This window comes from Pyxicephalus adspersus, chromosome 6 (assembly GCF_032062135.1).
Source record: "Pyxicephalus adspersus chromosome 6, UCB_Pads_2.0, whole genome shotgun sequence".
NCBI classification, from domain to species: domain Eukaryota; kingdom Metazoa; phylum Chordata; class Amphibia; order Anura; family Pyxicephalidae; genus Pyxicephalus; species Pyxicephalus adspersus.
Window position 1 is genome coordinate 11119561 of NC_092863.1, and position 23169 is coordinate 11142729.

General features: G+C 43.3%; 2 protein-coding genes and 1 long non-coding RNA gene across 6 annotated transcripts in view; 1 reads left to right on the forward strand and 2 right to left on the reverse strand.

Annotated features, from left to right (window-relative positions):
- The window catches only part of GDAP1L1 (ganglioside induced differentiation associated protein 1 like 1), a 46207-nt gene extending 35769 nt beyond the window's left edge, over positions 1-10438 (reverse strand). Inside the window, exon 1 of the mRNA XM_072414531.1 lies at positions 10136-10438. Coding sequence (XP_072270632.1) covers positions 10136-10261 — 126 coding nt within the window. The 5' untranslated portion in view covers positions 10262-10438. The remainder of the gene's footprint in view (positions 1-10135) is intronic.
- OSER1 (oxidative stress responsive serine rich 1) overlaps positions 1-10528 on the forward strand; it is an 11406-nt gene extending 878 nt beyond the window's left edge. For both annotated transcript variants that reach the window (XM_072414533.1, XM_072414532.1), the window contains exons 2-4: positions 4443-4554; positions 5606-5719; positions 6947-10528. In XM_072414533.1, the coding sequence (XP_072270634.1) occupies positions 4478-4554; positions 5606-5719; positions 6947-7619 (864 nt within the window). In that variant the 5' untranslated portion in view covers positions 4443-4477 and the 3' untranslated portion in view covers positions 7620-10528. The remainder of the gene's footprint in view (positions 1-4442; positions 4555-5605; positions 5720-6946) is intronic.
- A 563-nt stretch (positions 10529-11091) lies between these two features.
- LOC140333110 (uncharacterized) overlaps positions 11092-23169 on the reverse strand; it is a 90278-nt gene continuing 78200 nt past the window's right edge. For all 3 annotated transcript variants that reach the window (XR_011921287.1, XR_011921288.1, XR_011921286.1), the window contains 3 exons: positions 22335-22523; positions 22089-22192; positions 11092-11180 (listed from right to left, as the gene is read on the reverse strand). This is a non-coding gene — a long non-coding RNA (uncharacterized lncRNA). The remainder of the gene's footprint in view (positions 11181-22088; positions 22193-22334; positions 22524-23169) is intronic.

A 23169-nucleotide genomic window follows, 5' to 3' on the forward strand; every position in this document is an offset into this window, starting at 1 on the left:
GGGGGGGGGCAATTGTGTAATGGGGGCAATTGTTTTCAGCATCAGCAGGGGGAGGCGTGTTTGGGGTGAGCAGGTCAAATCTGGGCAATGTATTGAATTCCCCCCTTCCCCAGTGCAGAAGGAGCAATTACCAGGGGGAAACTGGGGAGAAGAGTGAGAAAAGGGGTAATAGATGGAGGTGTGACAGGGCAGCATGGGGGGGGGGGGTATTAGATGAAGGTAGGACAGGGGTAGCATGGGGGAGTATTAGATGGAGGTAGGACAGGGGTACCGTTCTGCCCCCGTCATACCCTCTGATTTTGTAATACTGCCCATCAAACCCAGCACATTCTGCCCCCCCCCCTTCTGGGATAGGTGCACCCCTGATATATGGGGGGGGACGTCTTACCTGTGCTGTGTCCTCATTGGTTGGGTCCGTCCAGCGTCATTGTATTATCTGTGAAACCTTTGTCTGAGACAGATAAATGCAGAACATGCTCACCTCTGTTTTATCGTCTTGGAAAATGCTACAAATACAGAAGAGAAATTTGTGCGCTTTTTTGTTTGTGCTGACAACACAGCGCCAATGCTGCACTTACATCCCAAGCCATGGTATCAGCCCTGCCCAGTCCTTTTATACTGAACTACAGAACCCCCCCTCTGTCCTTCAACAAGGAGTTCTGTAGTCACGGCAGCGATGTGTGTTCCTTGAATCCTAAAGCCCAAATCTGGAATGTTGTTTTATTAAATGTAGACCAGGCTGCTGGAATAAATGTGATTCTGGGTGCAATACTTACTATAAATCCTGAGCTGACCCCAGGCTTGCAGGCGGAGTGCAATAACCTGGGATTGCAGGGTGCCATGGCCATGATTTTTGGTGTTTGCTGGGCACAAGCTGGAAAGAAGTTCAGGTATTGTCCCTCTGTGTGTCTTCTGCCCCCTGTCATCCCATGTTATGGGGTCACCATGATAGGAAGGAGCTCAAACTCAGCAAAAACCACAATACAAACTTGTCACAAGTTCTCTGATTTGCCCTCTTAGGCAAGGTGGGAATTATTTAGTGCCACCATGGGAGCTGGCAGCTCAATATTTATAAGTTCTGGTTATAGAGTGACAGATCTTTGTATATATTTATTTCTCTGATATCTTCCCTGGCATGGTTATATAACTGGATGCTCGGCAGTATTTGCCATGTTGATGGGGGTAATTGCAGGGTGTTGCTCACACGTCTCTAATGATAAAGCAGCCTGGCATTCCGTGATTGTGTGCACGTTATGCAACTGGTGAACTTCGTCCTCTTCTCTTTATATCCTTTTAATGACACGCCGGGGCAAAATCCGGCCCTTCTGGAGGGGGAAATACCTGTGTGTGCTAAAATAAGACCATGATGTGCGGATACCGGAAAATATAGGTCAGGTGCAGGAGCCTGCTAGGAAGTAAGGGAACATTCACAGTAAGGACACGGCAATAGAAAGCTGATTTATGACCGTGTTGGAAATATCCCTTCCCTGTTGTCACCAGAGGAATCTTCTTTAGAAAAATCTTCCCAATGGGACCACATCCATAGTACTGATCTGCAATGTAATGCAGAGCTCCACCCACTGCAAGAAGGGGCGGATACCAGACCAGTCACCCTGCACAAGGAGAGAGGGCAGCAATGATTGGTCTTTATTGCAGGATACCCATACACAAAGTTTTATAATCAGAAGATAATTGCTCATCCTGTACTATCTTAGCAGACAATTATATCCATGATGTCATACAGAGCTGGTGTAAGCCTGGTCATACCAGTCATGCCATTATTATTGGGGGCACATTGATAACCAGAAAGTCTTGTTGGGTTCCATAGTCTCTCCATTCAGGATTGTGGTCAGGGATGAGTATTATCCATAATCCCAGACAAAAGCACAGATGTGCACACTTAGCCTGACGTGTTAATGAGCCTGCTCACTTGTGTCCTGAAATACCGTGATCCTGCCAGGACTCGTTAAGTGGATGAGCAGCAATCTAATTGATGTGGCTGCTGTGAACAAACCAAAGCGGGAGACACTTCTATTCCAAAGGGTTGCAGATTAAAGGCCGCATTATCAACGTTTATTATCATTTGTAATCTCGCAGATGGACCCGATAAGTCCCCGGAGTCAGCAGGAATTTTTATAAGGAGTGTGGACTGCCCGACGCCTTTTATCTCTCCTTCCAAAAATCCTTTCCTGATAAAAATAGAAGCGTGTGGCAGCACCTGCATTGTACTGACTGGCTTATTAAAGCAGAACTCCAGACAATCCTCTATGTGCGCTGGATATATGATTTTCAGCGCTGATCACTGCTATTTCTAGGCTATTTCTGCTGTGCATTCCCCCTGATGTATTCAATGGAAATGCATCCAAGTCTTTCACTTTATACTGAATGTTATAATGGCGTCTCCGGACGTTTGATGCATTTGTATGTGTTTTCAGCCGGTTTAATGAAAGTGCCTGAATCAGCGTTTTGTGATCCTGTGGAGACGGATGATCGGTTTTCTGCTTTTCTTGTCCTATCACGTACACACGCAGGGATTATTGCTCAGTGATTGGCCTGCTTTGCATCATTTTCCTATGGGCCGGGCTATGACCAGTTTGTCATTGTAAACAATGTAATCCCCAGAGGCCTGATGTATGAATATAACAAATCTCACTAACCCCTCTAGGATTTATCCTGTACAGTGTTCTCTCCAGCCCCTTTTAGCTGGGCGTACCACCTGGCACTTTTCAGCAACCACCCGGCTGTTTTTGGCTGGTTACCGCTGAGTTAGGTCATACAATACAGGGGCCGCCATCCGCTATTGTAATGTTTGTGCAGCATGTATGTCTATGTACAACTATATGTCATGAGACTAGGGGGGAGCTGTGTGATAAAATCATTCCTGACCAATTCATTTGTTTCTGGAAAAGTGATTGGGCATTACTGGTACACATTGTAAGACTGGGTGAATCTAGTATAAAGCTTCTTTGGATTCCCTGGTACCCAGGGATAGACTGGCAGGCTGGGGAGCCACATACAGCCCTGGATTTTCATATCACCGGAGTTATTTTCTGACCCTTTATAAACTTACTGCTGTCTGTTAGAGAATACTAAAAATGTGTTCAGATCCTGGTGAGAAATGGAGCTGGACAGCTCTAGTCTGAATGATGGTGGAAATCAGTATGGTACTGCCTGACTTGCTGCAGATTCTAATGCATCTTATAACAAGCTCCCAGCATGCAGTGAAATCAGACAGGGCAGGAAAGAAGCCGATGATATGTGCAGGACTGAGGGGAAGGCTGGAGGTCAGCTTTAATGTCATGATGAAGCAGCTTTGTCCTTACAAATATAGATGTGGTGTTTTGATTATTCACATCACCAAAGTTTTTCTCCAGTGATAACGGGATGTGAATAATACTCATAGAATGAATTCTGTTTATTTAAAGGTCATGACATCATCTAGTCATGTGTCCCAGGAATGAATCATCCGAGTGTTCTCTTCTGCTAGATACCAGCCTATGAATATTAATCCATGTGGGCACAGTTATGTATGGTCATGTGACCACTCCTTGCCCACTGATTGGCTGTGTGTAAAATTCCCCTAAAAGCGGGTGTTTATTGCTGCTAAATATTGCTCCCCATGTCACAGTGCTCCTTCCTGATCCTTGGTCACCATGTTCCTGATGGGAAGTTACATCCAGGCCTCCATATGAAGGTCAGGCCACCCATAGGCAGAAGGAATGGCTTTGCAATTTTGTCTTGTTTTATGGTGGATTTGATGTGTTGATAATGTTTTCTGCTATCCATGTTCTGGAAGGATATTATGATTTGTACTGTAAGATAGATTCTGCAAGCTGAGCCTTGACATGGGCTGTCTATGGGCCTATAGATCTGTGCATGCTGGACAAATGGACGGACTGTATGTAGGTGATGGCTCCATGGGTTGGATACGTGTTATATTACTGTAAATCATTTGTTTGTGCAGTGTGTATATGTATGGAAATACAAGACTTTGTTATAGTTGTGTAACCAATTACCCCATGGGATTGTGTAGGGGTGCAGTCCCAGGTATGCCTAGACCCTGTGTATTGTATCCAGTGCTTCTATTCCTATATTATAATATATTGTAATACTTCAATCAAATGTCAAAAACCACAAATTGATCAAAAATGCATATTCAGTGTTATTTAGTCAGTGGGGAGTTCACTAACTTCTCCAGCTACCACTATCCTTTCTTATGATCTAAGCAAACATAAAAATGTTTTTCATGGTAATTGGTGTATTTCCTGCTACATCCAAGTCCACAATCCTCCGAGCTGTTTGTCAGTCAGAGCTGCGGCTCCATGTATGGTGTGAAATCTTTGTCCTAAAACAATAACGCACATTTTCTCCAATGATCACATTGTGAAAATACAAGGAGACATTTGTTTTCTGACCATTTTTCTCTTTCTGTGTCACTATAGATTGCGTCTGCAGTTCTTGCTTTCACAAGCCAGTGATGGAATCGGAGGCCAAGGATGGAGATGATGAAAACCTGCAAAGTGCATTTAAAAAACTGCGTGTGGATGCAGAAGGGTGAGTGCTGGGGAGGTTCTGTGCTAGTGCTTTGTATGCTTTAGATGATTCTGCGCACTACAACCAGTAAGTATTTATCTTTCTAGCAGTACGAGACACTTGGTGTTACTCAGCACCTCCTCTGCTTCGGGCCATTAGACACCTTGGCAGGCCATAGGAAAGGTTCTTCTTGCATAGCTGGGTGCTACAGAATGAGATCTGCTGGAACTATACTACCAAAGTCATAGATCTCTGTATTAGAGCTTCTCCTGAAAATACTAATTATCTGGCTGTAATAATGCTGATCCAGAAGTATGTAGATCAGGAAAGTCAGAAAGAAGTCATGTCTGCATATATGGTGCCATGACCGGCTGCTGGTATTTTCGGATAGATAGCTCAGCAATGGTAGCCATTGGTTTTGTGACTGGTGCATAGTCTGTGGTTAATGTGATGCTGTGCAAGGCGTGTGGGAGATGAAAAGGCCATTAATACAAAGATTTTACTGCTTGTAGTACAATGGACTCTTTTCTTTATATTCTTGGAAAGAGAAAATAACAGACCAGACAAGCGTCCGCAAGCTTTAAGACTGTTAGACTTCATAATGCATAGCAATCATAGCGTCAACTGTGAAAGATGTCAGCAATATAGAAAAACAGAAATACATTAAAACCTGGAACTATAACTACCTGAAAGGAAAACATTGGATTGATATCCCTGCAATAATCATACTCCAGGAACAGTCTAGGGACAAATAGGGGGAAACCAATGAAACTAGAAGAATATTTTTGGGGTGTTGTATCATTGTCACACATCTACCGGTCATGTTCACGTTGTACACAGTATGATTGTGGAGTGCAGGCAGACAACTGCTAGAATGAGCGCTATCCCTAGAACACCAACAGCATCCTAACTCATTCATGGACTCATCAGCAGAAAAGATGAATGTTATATATGCTAAGTGTTCTGAGGAAATGTTGAGGAATGGTTCTGGTTTAGCAGTAGTTTATCCAGCAGATGGATTGGTTCAGTAATGTATCTTTTATTTATACATTTATTGTGTGGTTTGTTTCAGGTCCACAGCATCTCTGTCTGCTGCCGATGGCTGCACTACAAGGACATCTGGAAGGCCTTCATTGGAAGACACCAAGCCGAAGGTTTTCGGTTGCCTGAAGGACAGCTGGCATGGGTAAATGTGTACAAGATTTCATTTGTCTGTTTTACCCTTCAGTGTAGTCCCCCGGAATTTTTATTTCAGTTTGAGTGGTGGAGAATGAAACAACCAGGATGAGATTCTGGTACTCCTGGTTCCATAAAAATATATAATAAAGATGGTAATTGCAGGAAATATAGTAGGAGATCTGATTATACAGCAAGCCACTAGACTCAGTAGTAGCAATAGAAATGTGTATGTAAATGTAAGTGCAGTCTATGTGGTATGTACTGGTATATTATTTGGGTAGCTGTGTCCCCTTAAGTACTGCATCGCTGATAATTCAGTGACTCATGTCGCCGTGATAAGAAAAAGCCTACAAGCTGAGTTTGGCCAAAGCAAACATGTAGAGATGTTGGAGAGCTTGTGCATTGTTAGAATAGCTGTAGATTGATCTAATCCCAAACCAATGTAGTGGAACACAGATTGTTTACTAGCCTGGAAGTATTTCATGGAGCAGACGGCAGATTCTTAAGGAGGCCGTTCCACACAAACATTGATCAGGAATAACTATTTTTTACATTTATGCCTGACAAAGAGCTCTGTGCAGACTTGTTTTGTGTTGTATAGCTTACTATGAACCGGTTTCTTTATTAACACAGAAAGCATTCAGAAAAATAGGATTAGGAATACTTCTGTCTCCAGATAGAGATGTGCTAAAGCCCTAAACACCCCCACTATCAGCACTGTGCAATAATAGTGTGTCACACCATATTCATTCTCTGCTGACTAATATATGTTTGATTTATTCAGGGGTTGCTTTAATGCAAGCAATAAATCTGTTGATTCAAAAGGCAAAAGGTTGGATTTCTAAAGAAACGGGAAGGGGAGTTACATTATTATGAGTGTAGCTTCAGCAAAGTTCCAACATGGCGTTTTCGTGCCAACAAGATGAACATTGCTCTGTGCATAGTGGCGCTCATTGATGCAAAATTCTTTGTTGAGTGGAGCAGAGTTTGGTGACTGAAGAAGAACCTGTCAATTTTTGACAGATCACATGACAGGGCTTTCTTCCAATTAGGGAGCTTGTTTTTGATAAGTAAATTCTGTGAGTTACCAGCTTGGAGTACATTTATATTGCCATTGCATTGATTTTATTAATGAACCCCTTTCATTAATAAATGAACTCAACTATCTTTAGGCCAGAGCTGCAGCCATTATAAGAGTTTTCTAATTACTGTTGGATTTAATTTTTACTTTTAGATCAACAAGAAAAACTACGAGAGGAACCACGAGAACACCTCGCAGGCGACGCTCCAAATCTCCGGTCCTCCACCCTCCAAAGTTTACACATTGCAGCGCAAAGACGTCTTGCAACACTCAGCTCAAGCACAAGACCCTCTGCGATGCTTCAGATGGAGGTGCCGCCGCCAACAGTCGTTCCACCACCAGTGATCTACCAAGCACTACGCTAAATGCCAATGGCTACAGGAGATTTGGTCTGGAGTCTTCTGGGTTATCTTTATCAGAGACTTCCTCCCAGCTGCCCACCCCACTGGATCATGGAACAAGCTCTAAGGCGGGCTTCCCTTCGGATTTCCACTCTGTGTCTAAGCTCAGCACCGCCACGAAATGTACTTGCAACAATAGAGATTGCCAATGCGACAATTGGCAAAACATGGAAGTCTATTCCTTCTCAGGCTTGCGAGATATGCTAACGGAGTGTGAGAAGACCGTGAAGGAGGACTGTTCTCAGCCTTTACAAAACAGAACTCACACCGGTGGCTCCAGTGCATCTGGCTCCCCTCGTTCCTGCTCAGAGCAGGCCCGAGCATCAGTCGACGATGTCACCATTGAAGACCTGGCCGGGTACATGGAATATTACTTGTATATTCCAAAGAAAATGTCGCACATGGCAGAAATGATGTACACCTGAGTGTTCAGCGTCACCAGGGAGGTGACAATAAAACCGCATGTTACCAAGTGATGATCTTTGGGCCTTCAGTCATTTGGTATAAAATATGAAATCTGTCATCTGCATCATGGACAAGTTGTCTTGAAATTTCAAGCGTGTCTGGCTTTTTAGTTCAAAAAAAATTATTAGCTTGGTTTTTGTTTTGTTTTTTTTCCCGTTGAAGTGATTTTCCACTGTAGTTGGAAAAATGGAGGCCTCCTTAGCTTACTAATACCTATAGAAGGTTTCTGATGAGCTGTGACCCCAATTAAAAAAATATAGAAAGTTTTTCTTCTATCTCTTCCCAAGCTCTATGAGAAGTATAGTCCACCAAGAATGTTAATATGCAGCGGTTCCCTGCAGTCTGTAGAAGAGAAGTTTGTGCAGCAAACCAATTGCAAAGTTTTTGGGTGATATTGATGAAACTTCTAAACACAACCTTTGGCTTTGGTTGGAGAATATTAAACACAAATCTAAAGGGTGGGCTTCATCCAGGTATTTCTGCAGCTTGCATTCCCAGTACTGTCTAATATCCTCAAACTGGGTTGATGGGTTTTTTAGCTAGAAATCTTTTCTAATGCTGTGTAAATGCTGTTCGGCTACAAATGTTTTAAGGAGTTAAATTTGAGAGTTGCATGGATGCAAATGTTTACTTTTGCTGTCTGTGATTGGCATAGCACTGGTGGATGGCATGGGGTGCAGTGCCAACTACAGCTGGTTTTCTGATTTGATTTTTTTGGTTTTGCTGATTATGGCTAGGACTCTTCAGTATGAGGTGTACCTTGTATCCCTGCGTTTAGTATGCACATGAATGTTGCAATGTGATGGTAAAGCTGAACTCCGGGAAGATATAAAATGATGATTTAAAAATTAAATGTAGAAATAAATGCAGTGTAGGTACCCGAGATTGACTTAAAATCAGCCTGGTGTACTTTGCCTCTCCCCCTATCCACATAATATTGTGTATCTCCCTCCCTATCAGTTAGGGCTGTGTTTTGAGCAGATCTTTACAAATAGAGTTGCTTCTAAATCTTAGATAACCTTTTATGAAAGTATCTGTGCATTTAGCTGTCTGCCTGGAGATCAGCGCAGAGATGTGACTATATGCAGCTCTATAGGGTGGTGAACTGAAGATTGAGAGATCTCTGCATTGTTTTACACCCTTGGCAGCTCTGTAGTGGATTTGACATGAAAACGGTTTACTGAGAGTAATAAACAAATGAAAGCATTGCATCTTCTACCTATATAAGACATAGGTGACATTTGTGTACATTGCACACTGCCAATGCATCTGATACAGTTTAATGAATACTGTGATGTGTACGGGGTGGGGTAGTTCATACATTTCCTTTCTAGAATGTCCAGCCCTCTAAATGAAGATTGTCATCCAGATTACAATTCGGGTTGTATGGATAAGTTTACTATTCCGGTTGGGTATCAATCGGTTTGTGCAAGGCAATGAATTGGTTTTTGCCTTTTGTGATGTCCTGATGATTTTTTTTCTCCTAAAAAAATCAAAACCTAATGCTTGGTTAAATGCCAACAAGCATACATTGACCAATAGGTGCCAACTAGGTAAATGGTGGCTATCTCCCCAATATTAGTTGATTAGTACAATGGCACCTATTGTCCAGCTCTGATCAGTGACACACCCTTCTGCTGAATACATTGGTGGAGAGAAATTCCTGGTCAGTGTTTAGTAATTTACCCAATCCAACATTCATGGAGTTTGTTTATTATGAATTGGACACATCTTATTGATCAGTGTATTCAACAACCAATATTTGTGCTGTGCTGTCATGCTGTTCTCATATGTGTTGGTATTACACTGAGAAACAAATGAGAAAATGTGAGAAGATTGGTTGTGTGTACTGTACAGGCAGCAATGTATTATGGGTGGTAACCAGGCAATGTACATGGGGGTGCACTGCAGTGTGCAGAACAATCATCCCCATACATTCTTTAGTTACAATTCACAATACTCACATTTACCAGTTGTGTGGTAAACATGGCAAATCCCTTCACATGCTGATTGCCGTACAAATCTGCCAGTGTGTACCAGCCCTGAGACCTACCTACCTGTGTAGTAGAAGGGCTTTCTGATTGGATACCAAGCATTTGGATTGCTTTGGTAGACCTTCCTATTACAGTTTTAGTCAATTATAACATACATTGCCAGATACAAGTTTATTTTATTTTGAAGAGATCACTTACTTCGTGTTTGTGTCTCTGGGTAAGGAAACGAGTTGCAATTTCCCCTACAGGTCACAGACCATTACATTTAAAAAAAATAGAATTTTGAAGGTATTGTAATTGTTCTAGACTCCCCTATGTGTGAGTTCTATTTCACTAAATTTGTCCAGGGTCATCCCCGCACCATAAAACTACAAGTAGTCTCTCTGTATAAGTCCTGGATTGTTCTTTGTAATACTGTGTTCCCTGTACCACCATTGTCCATGCAGTCCCCAGACATAGTGAGTGAGAACAAAGCTTCTTACCTGGGTCTGTGAGCCCCTCAGAGATTTCATCCAGCGGTCCCCTTTAAGTACATGGCGGTGGAGTGCAGTCCAGTATTGCAATGTGCAGTCCCCAGATGCCTGAAATAGAGCTGGGAGGGGACACATGCATCCATTTTTAATTTTTCCGGCCGCTATTTTTGAACTGGCTTCCTGGGAAAGTACTTATGTTCTCGCAGTGTTACATGAATGTTGGTCATGTTGGATAAAACATCTGTGTGTAAAAATAGAGAAAATAGATTCTGGATTGTTAATGGAGAATGTATCACAAAAAATAGATGTTTCCCTGTTCCAAAAAGTGTATTGGGATGTGCTGGGATATGATGGTTTTCTGTATGCCAAATAAAACATGCAGTACAAGAAGTGATTATCGTACATTGGTGGTGTCTGTTTCATCAGTCTGTGCGCAGAGAATCGGGGGCTCCTAATGACATGGGGAAATGTTTGGTAATCACATTGCCAATATAGACCAGGGGGGTTCTTATAATGAAAGGTAACCACTGATTGTTCACTAATGGTCCTCTGAGGTGAGCTACAAATAGAATGTAGCACAGATAAGATGTCACTTTGACCATGCAGAGCACAGTGACTTTATAACTTTTCACCCCACCCCCCTATTGGCACTTCTTCCTTTGTTGCTGCTGGTTACATTACCTGGTATTCCCAGGTATGGAACAGCATGTGGTCTGCTTCTCTGTGACATTACCTAGGCCTAGTGTCACGTGATTGAGGATATGACATAATTGCTGATTTAAATGCCAGAGAAAGAAGCAATAAGGAACCCATGGTAAGGGTATAAGTTTAAGGAGGTCAGTGGATGAATGGCTAAAGTGACAATGTCTGTAAAATGGACCTTCTCTTAATCGGAGCCTCCACCTTCTTTTTACAAATCACCTATAGTGTAGATGTGAAATGTACTTGTAAGTTTATATTATACTAACCTCACCCCCTGGATCCTTCTGTGCAGGTTGCTGGGTAATGTAGTGTAGGAAGTATTCATTCGGAAGGACAGGGATGTCATTGCCATCTGGGGAGAAAAATAGCGGTTAAAATAAAAGAATAACCTTATTTTGGGGCATTTTACAGTAGTAAGTGATTTAGGAATGGGCCTGGTTTGTTTAAGTAGCCATTTATTTTATTGTGCACACAATTCGCTAACTTCATTGCTCACTGTTACTATAGGTCATGTTAGATAGACTACAGAGTATTAGATCTGATAAAGTGTATGTATATATATATATATATATATATATATATAGTTTTATATTTTATTGGTGTGTAAAAAGGTTAGAGCCCCCCTGTTCTATTCTTTTATTGCTGTACCCCAACTAGTGAGATTTACCCTAATGATTGGCGGGGGAGGCAGATTGTCACCAATTTGAGGTTGGGAGAAATGCTCCAGTGGGAACTTGCTACTTGAAAACTGATCTGTGCAGCTTAAGGTATCAGTAAACCTAATACTGCAACCTCCACTTTAAGGCATAGGCTATACAGGTGAGTTGAGGTGTGTATAGTAACCATTGCTGCAATAGCAAAATCAACACAAATACACTGTGTACTAAACTGCTAACTATCTATAAATAAGGAACACATTGCAAAATTGAAAAATATAACAAAATACTTTCATATCTCTGTGCCTCTGATCTTTTAAAATCTTTTTCAGCCACCTTGTCTCCACACATACCTAATAATGGTTGACAAGAAAGGTACGTACAACAGGGGGTATGTGAGGATAATAAGGTGCACAGGGTAAACGGTGAGCATTTAGTGTAGCAAAGGATGGAAGTTGTAGGAGAGCACTGGCCTGTGGAGGCTACAAGAGTGGACAGTATGCACAGAAGAGTAAAAACAGTGGGCAGGAGGTGCGTGCCCTCTGTACTTTCTCTCCTGCATCTGTCTTTAACCTTTTGTACTCCTACAAGGAGAGTGAGAGTAGCTGGGATGACATTGGGTAATAGGTGGAAGAGTGGAGTACACAGGGTACAACAGATGCAGGAGAGGGTGAGAACAGTGCACTGGGAAAAGCTAGGTATGAGGGGACCACAAGACCATCAAGAGTGGGCAAAAGATGCAGGGGAGAGGAGGCAGGTTTAGTTGAAAACTAAACTTTGGAGGGACTGGAAAGTTAGGAGTATGTAAGGTAAGACAGATTAGTAGTTGTGGAAGGGTGATAAGAGTAGAAAGAGATTATTAGTGCAAAAAGACAGGCAAAAAAGTAGGTGCGGGAGAAGAGTACGGAGCTTAGATGGGCAAAAGTAGGTGGGGGAGAATAGTGGGAAACGTAGAGGGGCAAAAGTAGGCGCTGGAAAGAAAAATGATTTGCGCAGAACAGAGCTGGAAAGATAAATGGGCACAAGTAATAGGGAGAGTAGAGGGGCGAAAACAGGTGCGGGAAAACAGTACGGAGTGTAGAAGAGCAAAAGTAAGTGCATATAAGAGCTGGCAAGGTGGAGGGGCAAAAATAGGTGCTGAAAAAATAGATGCCCAATACCAGGTGCAGATTAAGAGTGGGGAGCGTAGAGGAGCAAAGGTTGGTGCAGAACAGAGCTGGCAAGGTGCAGGGGCAAAAGGAGGTGCAAATGAAAAGTAGGGAGTGTAGAGGAGCCATATTTGACAGGAGAAGAGTAGGTAAGTGTGAAGGTGCAAAAGGAGGGGGGAGCGTAGATGGGTAAAAATATGTGGGGGAGCAAAGTGGGGAATGTAGAGTAGCAAAAGTAGGTGTGGGAAAAGAATAGGAAGCGTAGAGGGGCAAAAACAGGTGCAGAAAAGGGCTGGAAAGATAAAAGGGCAAAAGTAGTAGGGAGCGTAAAGTAGGTGCAGCAGTAAAGTCAGAAGCGTAGAGCGGCCAAAGTAGGTGCAGATGAGGAGTGGGGAGCATAGAGGGGCAAAAGAGGTGAAGGTGCAAAAGTAGTAGGGGAAGAAGAGTGGGAAGCATAAAGGGGCGAAGAGTACGGAGCGTAGAGGGGCAAAAGTAGGGGGGGGGGGGGGGGGAAAAAATAGATGTGGGAGAAGAGTGCAGAGTCTAGAGGAGAAAAATGTTACTGCAGAACAAGAATGGGGAGCATAGGGGTGCAAAAGTGGATGCGAAAGAAGAATGGGGGAGCATATGGGGGCAAAAGTAGGTGCGGGAAAAGAGGTGTGGGACAAGAGTGGGGAACATAGAGGATCAAGGGTTGGTGCAGAAAAGAGCTGGCAAGGTGGGGAGGCAAAAGTAGGTGCAAGGGAAGAAGAGTGGAAAGCATAGAGGGGCAAAAGTAGGTGCACAAAAAGAGTGGGAAGCGTAGTGGGGGAGAAGAGAGAGCGTAGCGAAGCAAAAAGTAGGTGTGGGAGAAAAGTCGAAGAGGGACAAAAAAGTAGGTGTAGAAAAGATCTGGAAAGATAAATGGGCAAAAAGTATGTGTGGGAGAAGAGTGCGGAGCATAGACGGGTAAAAATAAGTGGGCAAAAGTAGGTGCAGAAAAGAGCTGGCAAGGTGGAGGGGAAAAATGAAAGGCGTGGGAAGTGTAGAGCGGCAAAAATAGTGTGGGAAGAAAAATGGGAAGTGTAGAGGGGCAAAAGTAGGTGCAGTAAATTCGTGAGCGCGTGTACAGCGGCCAAAGTAGGTGCAGTAGAAGAGTCGGGAACATAGAGCGTCAAAAGTAGGTGCAGAAAAGAGCTAGAAAGATAAATGGGCTAAATTAGTAGGGAGCATAGAGGGGGCAAGAGTATGTGTGGGAGAAGAGTGAGGAGTGTAGAAAAGGAAAAAGTAGGTGCAGGAGAATAGTCGAGAAGGGGCAAAAAAGTAGGTGTAGAAAGGAGCTGGAAAGTTAAAAAGGCAAAAAGTAGGTGTGGGAGTGGAATGGGGAGGCTAGATGGGTAAAAAAAAAAAAATAGGTGGGCAAAGTAGGTTGAGAAAAAGAGAGGGGAGCAAATGTAGGTGTAGAGAGGACTACGAAGCATAGACAGGCAAAAATAGCGTTGGTCAAAGTCGGTGCAGGAGAGAAGAATGGGGAGCGTTGAGGGGCAAAAGTAGGTGCAGAAACAAGGTGAAAAGATAAATAGGCAAAAGAAGGTGTGGGAAGAAAAATGGGGGGTAGAAGGACAAAAGTAGGTGCAGAAAAGAGCTGGAAGGATAAAATGGGCAAAACTAGTGGGGAGCAAAGAGGGGCAAAAGTAGGTGTAGAAAACAGCTGAAAAGATGGGCAAAAAGTAGGTGGGGGAGAAGAATGGGAGAAGTGTAGACGGGCAAAAATAGGTGAGCAAAAGTATGTATGCGAGAAGGGTTCGGAGCATAGACAGGTAAAAATAGCTGCAGGAGAAAAGTGGGGAGCACAGAGGGGCAAAAATAGCGTTGGCCAAAGTCAGTGCAGAAGAATGGGGAGGGTCGAGGGACAAAAGTAGGTGCAGAAACGAGGTGAAAAGATAAATAGGCAAAAAGTAAATGTGGGTGGGAAACGAGTGCGGAGCGTAGACAGGTATAAAATAGGTGGGCAAAAGTAGGCGAGAGAGAAGAAGTAGGTGCTGGAAAAATAAATTCACAAAACTAGGTGCGGGAAACAAGTGGGAAGCCTAGAGGGGCAAAAAAGTAGTTTGGGGAGAGGAGTGGGAAGCGCAGAGGGGCATAAGTATGTGCGGGATTAGAGTGAGCAGCGTAGACGGCTAAAAATTGCTGCAGGAGAAATGTCGGGAGCGAAGAGGGGCAAAAATATGTGAGGAGAACAGAGTACAGAGCGTAGACAGGCAAAAATAGCTTTGACCAAAGTGGGTACAGGACAAGAACTGGAAGCGTAGGGGGGCAAAAGTAGGTGTGGAAGAAGAAAGGAAAGCACCAAGGGGCAAAAGTAAGTGCAGAAAAAAGCTGTACAGATAAATGAGCAAAAAGTAGTTGCAGGACAAGAATGGGGAACGAAGGGGGGCAAAAGTAGGTGTGGGAGAAGAGTACAGAGTGTAGACAGGCAAAAAAGTAGGTGCTGTAAAAATAAATTTGCAGTAATACATTCGGGAGAAGAGTGGGGAGCGTAGCGGGGCAAAAGTAGGTGCAGAAACGAGGTGAAAAGATAAAGAGGCAAAAGTAGATGCAGGGTAAAAATAGGTGGACAAACCTAGGTGTACGGGAAAAGAATGCGGAGCATAGAGGACAAAACTAGGTGCATATATGAGCTGGAAATATAAATCAGCAAAAGTAGTTGAGGGCATAGAGTGAGAAGAAGTGTAGAAGGCAAAAGTACGTGGAGAAGAGTAGGGAGCGTAGAGGGGCAAATATGTGCGGGAGAAGAGTGAGCAGTGTGAACGTGTAAAAATAGCTGCGGGAGAAAAGTCGGGAGCGTAAAGGGGAAAAAGTAGGTGCAGGAGAATAGGGAGCGTAGACTGGCAAAAAATACGTAGGCAAAAGTAGGTGCAAGAGTGTAGACGGGTAAAAATAGTTTTGGGCAAAGTAGGTGCAGGAGAAGAATGGGAAGTGTAGAGTGGCAATAATAGGCACAGTAGAGAAATGGAAAGCGTCGAGGGGCAAAGCAGATGCAGAAAAGAGCTGAAAAAATAAATGGGCAAAAGTAGTTGCGGGAGAAGGGTGGGGAGCGTGGCCGGTTAAAAATAGTTGTGGGAGAAATGTGGGGAGTGTACAGTAGCAAAAGTAGGTGCATATAAGAGCTGGCAAGGTGGAGGGGCAAAAGTAGGTGCAGAAAACAGCTGGAAAGATAAATGGGCAAAAGCAGGTGGGAGGCATAGACTAGCAAATGTAGGTGCGGGAGAAGAGTGAAGAAAGTAGACAGGCAAAAGAAGGCACGGGAAGAATGGGGAGCATAGACGGGCAAAAGTAGAAATGGGAAAGATTGATTGGCAAATGTAATTTTAGGAGAAAAGTGGGGAGAGTAGACAGGCAAAAGAAGGCGCAGGAGAAGAATGAGGACCAAAGTAGGTGCAAAATATAGGTGCGGGAGAATGAGGAGCGATGAACGGTGCAGAAACGAGCTGGAAAGGTACCTGGAAAAAAGTAGGTGTGGGAGAGGAGTGGAGTGTAGACAGGCAAAAAGTAGTTGCTATAAAAATAAAATTGCAATAATAGGTGCGGGAGAAGAACTGGGAGCGTAAAGGGACAAAAAAGTAGTTGCAGAAACGAGGTGAAAGTAGGTGCAGGGTAAAAATAGGTGGACAAACCTAGGTGTACGGGAAAAGAATGCGGAGCGTAGAGGGACAAAACTAGGTGCATATATGAGCTGGAAAGATAAATCGGCAAAAGTAGTTGAGAACATAGTGAGAAGAAAAGTAGAGGGGCAAAAAGTAGGTGGGGGAGAAGAGTAGGGAGCGTAGAGGGGCAAAAATGTGCGGGAGAAGAGTAAGCAGTGTGAACGGGTAAAAATAGCTGCAGGAGAAAAGTCGGGAGCGTAGAGGGGAAAACGTAGGTGCAGGAGAATAGGGAGTGTAGACTGGCAAAAGTAGGTGCGAGAGCGCAGACGGGTAAAAATAGGTGGGCAAAAGGCGGGAGCCTAGAGGGGGAAAAAGTAGGTGTGGAGAGGAGTACAGTGCGTAGACAGGCAAAAATAGCTTTGGCCAAAGTAGGTGCAGGAGAAGAATGGGAAGCGTTGAGGGGCAAAGTAGATGCAGAAAAGAGCTGAAAAAATAAATGGACAAAAGTAGGTGTGGGAGAAGAGTGGAGAGTGTGGCCAGTTAAAAATAGTTGTGGGAGAAATGTGGGGAGTGTAGAGTAGCAAAACATAGGCGCATATAAGTTGGCATGGTGGAGGGGCAAAAGTAGGTGTGGAAGAAGATTGGGGAGCATAGAGGGGCAAAAAGTAGGTGCAGAAAAGAAATGGAAAGATAACAGGCAAAAAAATAAGTGGGCAAAAGTATGTCCAAAGCGTAGATGGGTAAAAATAGCGAGGAGAAAAGCTGGGAGCGTAGAGGGGTAGGTGCGGAATAGAGCTGGCAAGGTGGAGGGGCAAAGTTAGATGCAGGAGAAGAATGGGGAGGGTCCGAAGCGTAAAATGGGCAGAAAAGAGCTGGAAAAATAAATGGGCAAAAGTAAGTGTGGAAAAAGATTGGGAAGCGTAAAGGGGCAAAATGAGGTGCATATAAGACTAGCAAGGTGGAGGGGCTAAAGTAATTGCGGGGCAAGAATGGGAAGCATAGGGTAGCAAGAGTAGGTGCAGGAGAAGAATGGGGGAAGCATAGAGGAGCAAAAGTCAATTCGACAGAAGAGTAAAACCGTACAAGGGCAAAAATAGGTGCAGAAAAGAGCTGGCAAGGTAGAGGGGCAAAAGTAGGTGTGGGAGAAGAATGCAGAGCATAGACATGCAAAAGGAGTGGAGGGAGAAGAGTGGGGAGCATGGAGAAGTAAAAGCAGGTGTGAAATAAGAAGAGTACTGAGCATAGAGGGGCAAAAAGTATGTGCAGGAAAGAAGTGGGAAGCGTAGAGGGGCAAAAGTAGGTGCAGAATAGAGTTGGCAAGGTGGAGGGGCAAAAGTAGGTGTGGGAAAGTGTACAAAGCGTAGACGGGCAAAAATAGGTGCAGGAGAAGGAGTAGGTGCTAGAAAAATAAATTCACAAAAATAGGTGCAGAAAAAGAGTGGGGGAATGTAGAGGGGCAAAATTAAGTGCGGGAGAATAGTGGGGAGCCTATTAGAGGGGCAAAAGTAGGTGCAGAAAAGAGCTGGAAAGATAAATGGGCAAAAGTAGTGGGGAGCATAGATAGATGCGGGAAAAGTGGGAAGTGTAGAGAGGCAAAAATAGGAACGGGAGAAGTAGGTGCAGAAGAAAAGTGGAGGAGGTAGAGGAGAAAAAGTAGTGGGGTAGGAAAAAGTAGAGTGGGAAGCGTAAACGAGCAAAAGTTGGTGCGAGAAACGAGTGGGCAGCATAGACAGGTAAAAAAAAGGTGTAGGAGCAAAGTGGGGAGTGTACAGTAGCAAAAGTAGGTGCATAGGTGCAAGAGCTGGCATGGTGGAGGGGCAAAAGTAAGGTGCTGAAAAAGATAAATGGGCAAAAGCAGGTGGGGGAGAAGAGTGAGGAGCATAGAAGGGCAAAAGTAGTGGGGGGTGAAGATTAGCAAATGTAGGTGCGGGAGAAGAGTGGAGACAGTAGACAGGCAAAAGAAGGCACAGGGGCAGAATGGGTAGTGTAGACGGGCAAAAGTAGGTGTGGGAGAAAGGATGGTACCATAGACAGGCTAAAGTAGGTGCGGAGGAAGTATGAGGAGCAAAGTAGGTGCATAAACAAGCTGGAAAGATAACTAGGCAAAAGTAGATGTGGGAGAAGAATGGGGAGCGTAGAGAGGCAAAAAGTAGGTGCGGGACAATCAGGAGCGATAGTAGGTGCAGAAACGAGCTGGAAAGGTAACTGGAAAAAAGTAGGTGTGGGAGAAGGGTGGGGAGAGTAGTAGGTGGGTAAAAAGTTGCAGAAGAAGATTGAGGATCATCGAGGGGCAAAAATAGGTGCGGGAGAAGAATGGGGAAAGTAGAGGAGCAATTGTAGGTGACGAAGAAGAGAGGGGAGCATAGGCAGGCATAAATAGGTGTGGGAGAGGAATGGGGAGCGCAGAGGAGCAAAAGTAGGTAAGGGAAAGAGCGAAAGCATTGACAGGCAAAAGTAGGTGAGGAGAAGAATGGGGAGCATAGATGGGAAAAAGTAGAATTGGGAAAGATTGATTGATTGATAGACAGACAAATGTAGGTGTGGGAGAAAATGGGGTAGACAGGCAAAAGAAGTTGCAGGAGAAGGGTGGGGAGCATAGAGGGGCAAAAATAGATGCAGGAAAGCAGTGGGGTGCATAGACGGGCAAAAGTAGATGTTGGAGAAGAATGAGCAGTGTAGAGGAGCGAAAGTAGGTGCAGAAATTAGCTGGGAAGATAAATGGGCAAAAAGAAGCTGCAGGAGAAAATTAGGGAACATGGAGGGGCAAAAAATAGGTGTGGGAGAAGAATGAGGAGAGTAAAGGAGCAAAGAGCAAAAGTACATGTGGAGAAAGGTGGGGAGTGTGGAGAAGCAAAAATAGGTGGGATAGAAGAAGAGCGTGGAGCATAGATGGGCAAAAGTAGGTACTGGAGAAGAGTGGAGAGTGTAGTTGGTCAAAAGTAGTTGTAGATTAGAGCTAGCAAGGTGGAGGGGCAAAGGCAGATGCAGAAGAATAATTGGGAGCTTAGAGGGGCAGTAGTAAGTAGTGGGGAAAGAAGAGTGGGAAGGGGCAAAAGTGGGACGCGTAGAAGGGTAAAAGTAGGTGCTGGTGAAGAAGGCCGAGGATACAATAGTAAAGTCAGGGTAAAGTAAAGTTGCAAAAGAGGTATGTGAAGAAGACGAGAAAGGGGGCTGTGTACATGCAGAGTAATGCAGTGAGTGTGGAGAGAACAATTACTTATGCACAATAAAATAAACATAGAAATTTTATTGAATACAATTTTAACCTTTTCCTGAAGGTCCTTGTTCAGCCACTTCCTGCTACAGTGACAACAGTTTGTTCCTATGTCCCAATTGTTTTTCTACATGTTACCCTGTTTTTCTAGCTTCTGAGGGATACTACAAGAGGTAGTATTAGTACACATTACATAGGCTTGGACTATTGCCCCCGTCAAGAGACCTGCGCCTTGGCACACAGGCCATGCAGCTATTGTGGACTTCACCTGTACAATATATAGGTCAATAGCATCAAAGAGTAAAACTGAAAAATAATAAAATAAAAATAATTGTTGGCAACAGTAATGTGTACTATAAACTAAATGTCACCCCATTAGGTTTTACATTACAATACAGCACAATAGCCTTTACACACAGTACAGTTCATTTTACTCCATTGCCTGTTTAAGAACTAGTTCATAACCTTAACTCCTTAACTTTTCTACAACAGAAGAAAAAATTGCAGAAGTCTGGAAAGAACAATACTAATCATCAAAGTCAGGAAAGGATTTGTGCGCCAATTGCCTGGGTTGCTTTTAATAAAAATTAATCAATTATACAATAATGCCACAAAATTTCCTTATAAACAACCATCTTTGTTAGAAAGGGTCTTTATAAAAAAAAAAGCATTGTGTCCCTCCACCAGCTTGGAGTTTCACTATTTCTACCATTGAAGAAAAATGACTTTCCTCCCCAAAATAAACACATTCAATTGCGGAGGTAATGCAGCATTTCTACTAATGTGACTGTACACACATCATAAGATACTACCTATCCAATAATAACTCCACTTGCAGTATTTGCAATCACTTCTCCTGTGTAAACCATACCTGATGTTGGTTAGTGTACGGCACATGCCACTCGTGCCGAATTCCAATCATTATGATTAGACAAAGATTCAGCATTTTCTGGTACTTGCCCCCCCATTATGCTTAGTGATGATGGACCACTAGACAATCAGAACAGACCTAGAGTGTTGCGGTGGAGACTGCTGCAGGATTGTCCAGAATTACTTTAAAAGCACAAAACAGGCCACCAGTTGTGGCCACACCAGGTTTCCTTTACACCAACTGGTTCCACCTAAGTTACAGTTTTAGGAGAACATGGACAATAATCACTATTGTAGTAATAGAGATAATTACCAGGTATAGAGAGTAATGAATTCTGTGAGCAAGTGAACAAGATGGTGGTGGCCGAGTCCCCCTCTATTAAGCACTCCCCTTTGTTATTTCCAGGAATTTCTATGGGAAGCCATGCAGCTGCTGCACTTGTGGCTGTCAATGCAGAATTACTCATGCCAACCAACCATCCCACCCCTCGCTCTCACTTTAAGGGTCCCTTTAAAAGAGCTGCATATAGCAGATACAACCCTTGTGCTATTTATTAGGTCATGACACAACATTGTAGATTGTTGTTCTAAGGGATTTAGGATTACGTAATGGTCACACATGTAACAGCTTGGAACAATTCTGTGGCCTGACAACCCCCTTACTGTCTTATTTTATATCAGAGGAACGTGGGGAAAAGCTTTGGGCTACAAATCTAATCCCCGCCACCAAATTAGAGCCTGAGAATGGCTGCGTTACACGTCAATGGCCATTGAAGTCATCTGCGCCGGCTCGGATTTCTCAGCCACATCGCAGAATGAGTTTACCAAGCAGAAGTTAGCAGATAATGCCCCTTGGGAATGCTGCGGAGAACAGGTGCCTCCGCCCGTGCAAACTCCATGCACATCCAGGAAAAATATTTTACTTTACTAGATGAGAAAATGTAGCTGCCATGGGGCAGTAAAAGGCACTTTAATGTTAATGATCACTTTTTGGGAGGGGGTTGTGTGTAAATTTGTACACTAAGCCATACAATATGTATACTTTTTTTTCCTACTGAACAAATGACTGAATACAGAGGGCGATAAGGTAGGGAAAGATAACCTCATGATAAAGAAGGCCAGCTGCTCAGAAGTATTATATAGTGGTTTGCTTTTACTTTACATTTAAAAGAAGTCGAGGAGTCCCAGACCCTCAGCTTCAGCAGAATACTACACAACTACACAGCCATTACTTCCTTTAGAGCTGCCATGAAAAACTCTGCAATCTATAAACTCCTCAAAGTGGAAAGTGGTAACGTCACAACATTTGCCATTTGACCTAGCGATTGGTTGCTAGATCTAGGCCCTGCCACATGAGAAGAAGTCACAAACTTCCCACAGTGGAATGCTGGAAAGTAACAGTTAAATAAAAAAAAGATAAATAAAATAAAAAAATAAAAAAGTTTTACCACTCTCGCTCTTTACTAATTGCCAGTGTCCCCCACTGGCTTCTGCATTGGACACACTTTGGAGTGAATTGCCCGTTATGGTTCTTATTCACCAGCCACCACATCACTACCGTGTCCTGTATGAGCCTCCTAAAATTGTCCGAAGCAGGTTGGACTTTGAACACGGTGAAATTTGCCAATACCGGCAGCAGGAGTGAGCATGAACCCTTTTCTTTCCAGTAAAACCAACAAATGGTAAATATTCACAGAGTTACTTTAAATTAGAAAACCTGAAATGAAGGCTCTGATTTTTCCTTACCTGTTGGTGAAAATGTTTGGAGACCTCAACAGCCTAAGTTTTCACACTCAAGTGAATGAATAAGTTCCCGTCTTCTCTTTTGGAGGTTTCAATCATACGCATGTCTAAAAAAAAAAAATAAAAACACTATTTCAGCTATCCAATAGCTCACAGCTAATCTGCTAATCTTTTGTTCTGCATGGCATGTTTATTTGTGAAACATAAAAAAAACATACATAAATGCGTATAAACTCTAGGAGTACTGACCATAAACCAATATAGCTCCTTTTTAAAGGTGAATCTTTGGTGAATGTTCAGCTGGTGTACATCTCTTCAACAAACATGACATCGTATTTTTCTGTTCCGAAGACCTGATCCTCCGATGTCGTAAAACTTTAAATTCATCACAGCTTGTAGCTCAATGATTCCCCGTAGTGCTATCATCTCCTTCCAAAACTAGAAAACCATAAATAGTTTATTTTATAAAATGCTTTCTATAGCAGGATTAATAGAGCAGCGGGCACAGTGAATCATTACTTTACTATTTCAAGAATCTCATTTCATCCAAAAAATAATAGTGCTAAAAATACGTTTGTATAAATAGTGGTCGATGCTGTGTGAACGGTCTGATGATTCCAGTGAACTTATCACCCGTTCCCTTTGTTATAATACCGTGATTTGACCCTCCTGGCACTGGTACCAGGTAAAAATGTTAAAGAGAACCTCCTGGGAGAAATGTGAAGGCGGACATTGCCTTTTGGTTTGAATACTTTCAGTTGCCATAACATTTGTCATGTTTCAGACAGAAAATGTTTCCTTCTCCTTCCATTCCCCAGGAGATTTTCCAAGTGAAGCTCCCAGGCCTATGCACAGATTATTAGGAACACAGAAGGCAGGGGCATTGCCAGAAATAAGACCAAAGACTATGACATGAAGATCCCACCAATGGACTAAATAAAGTTCCTGAGGGCCTATTGTGATGTAGTCAGGGTGTGTACACAGTGATAAATTGGGGGCATCTTTTGTGTTTTACTATTTGCTGCAGCAAAAGGGTAAAATATATTCCGGCAGCAACATGCTGGAGAGCTGGACTCGCCCTCTT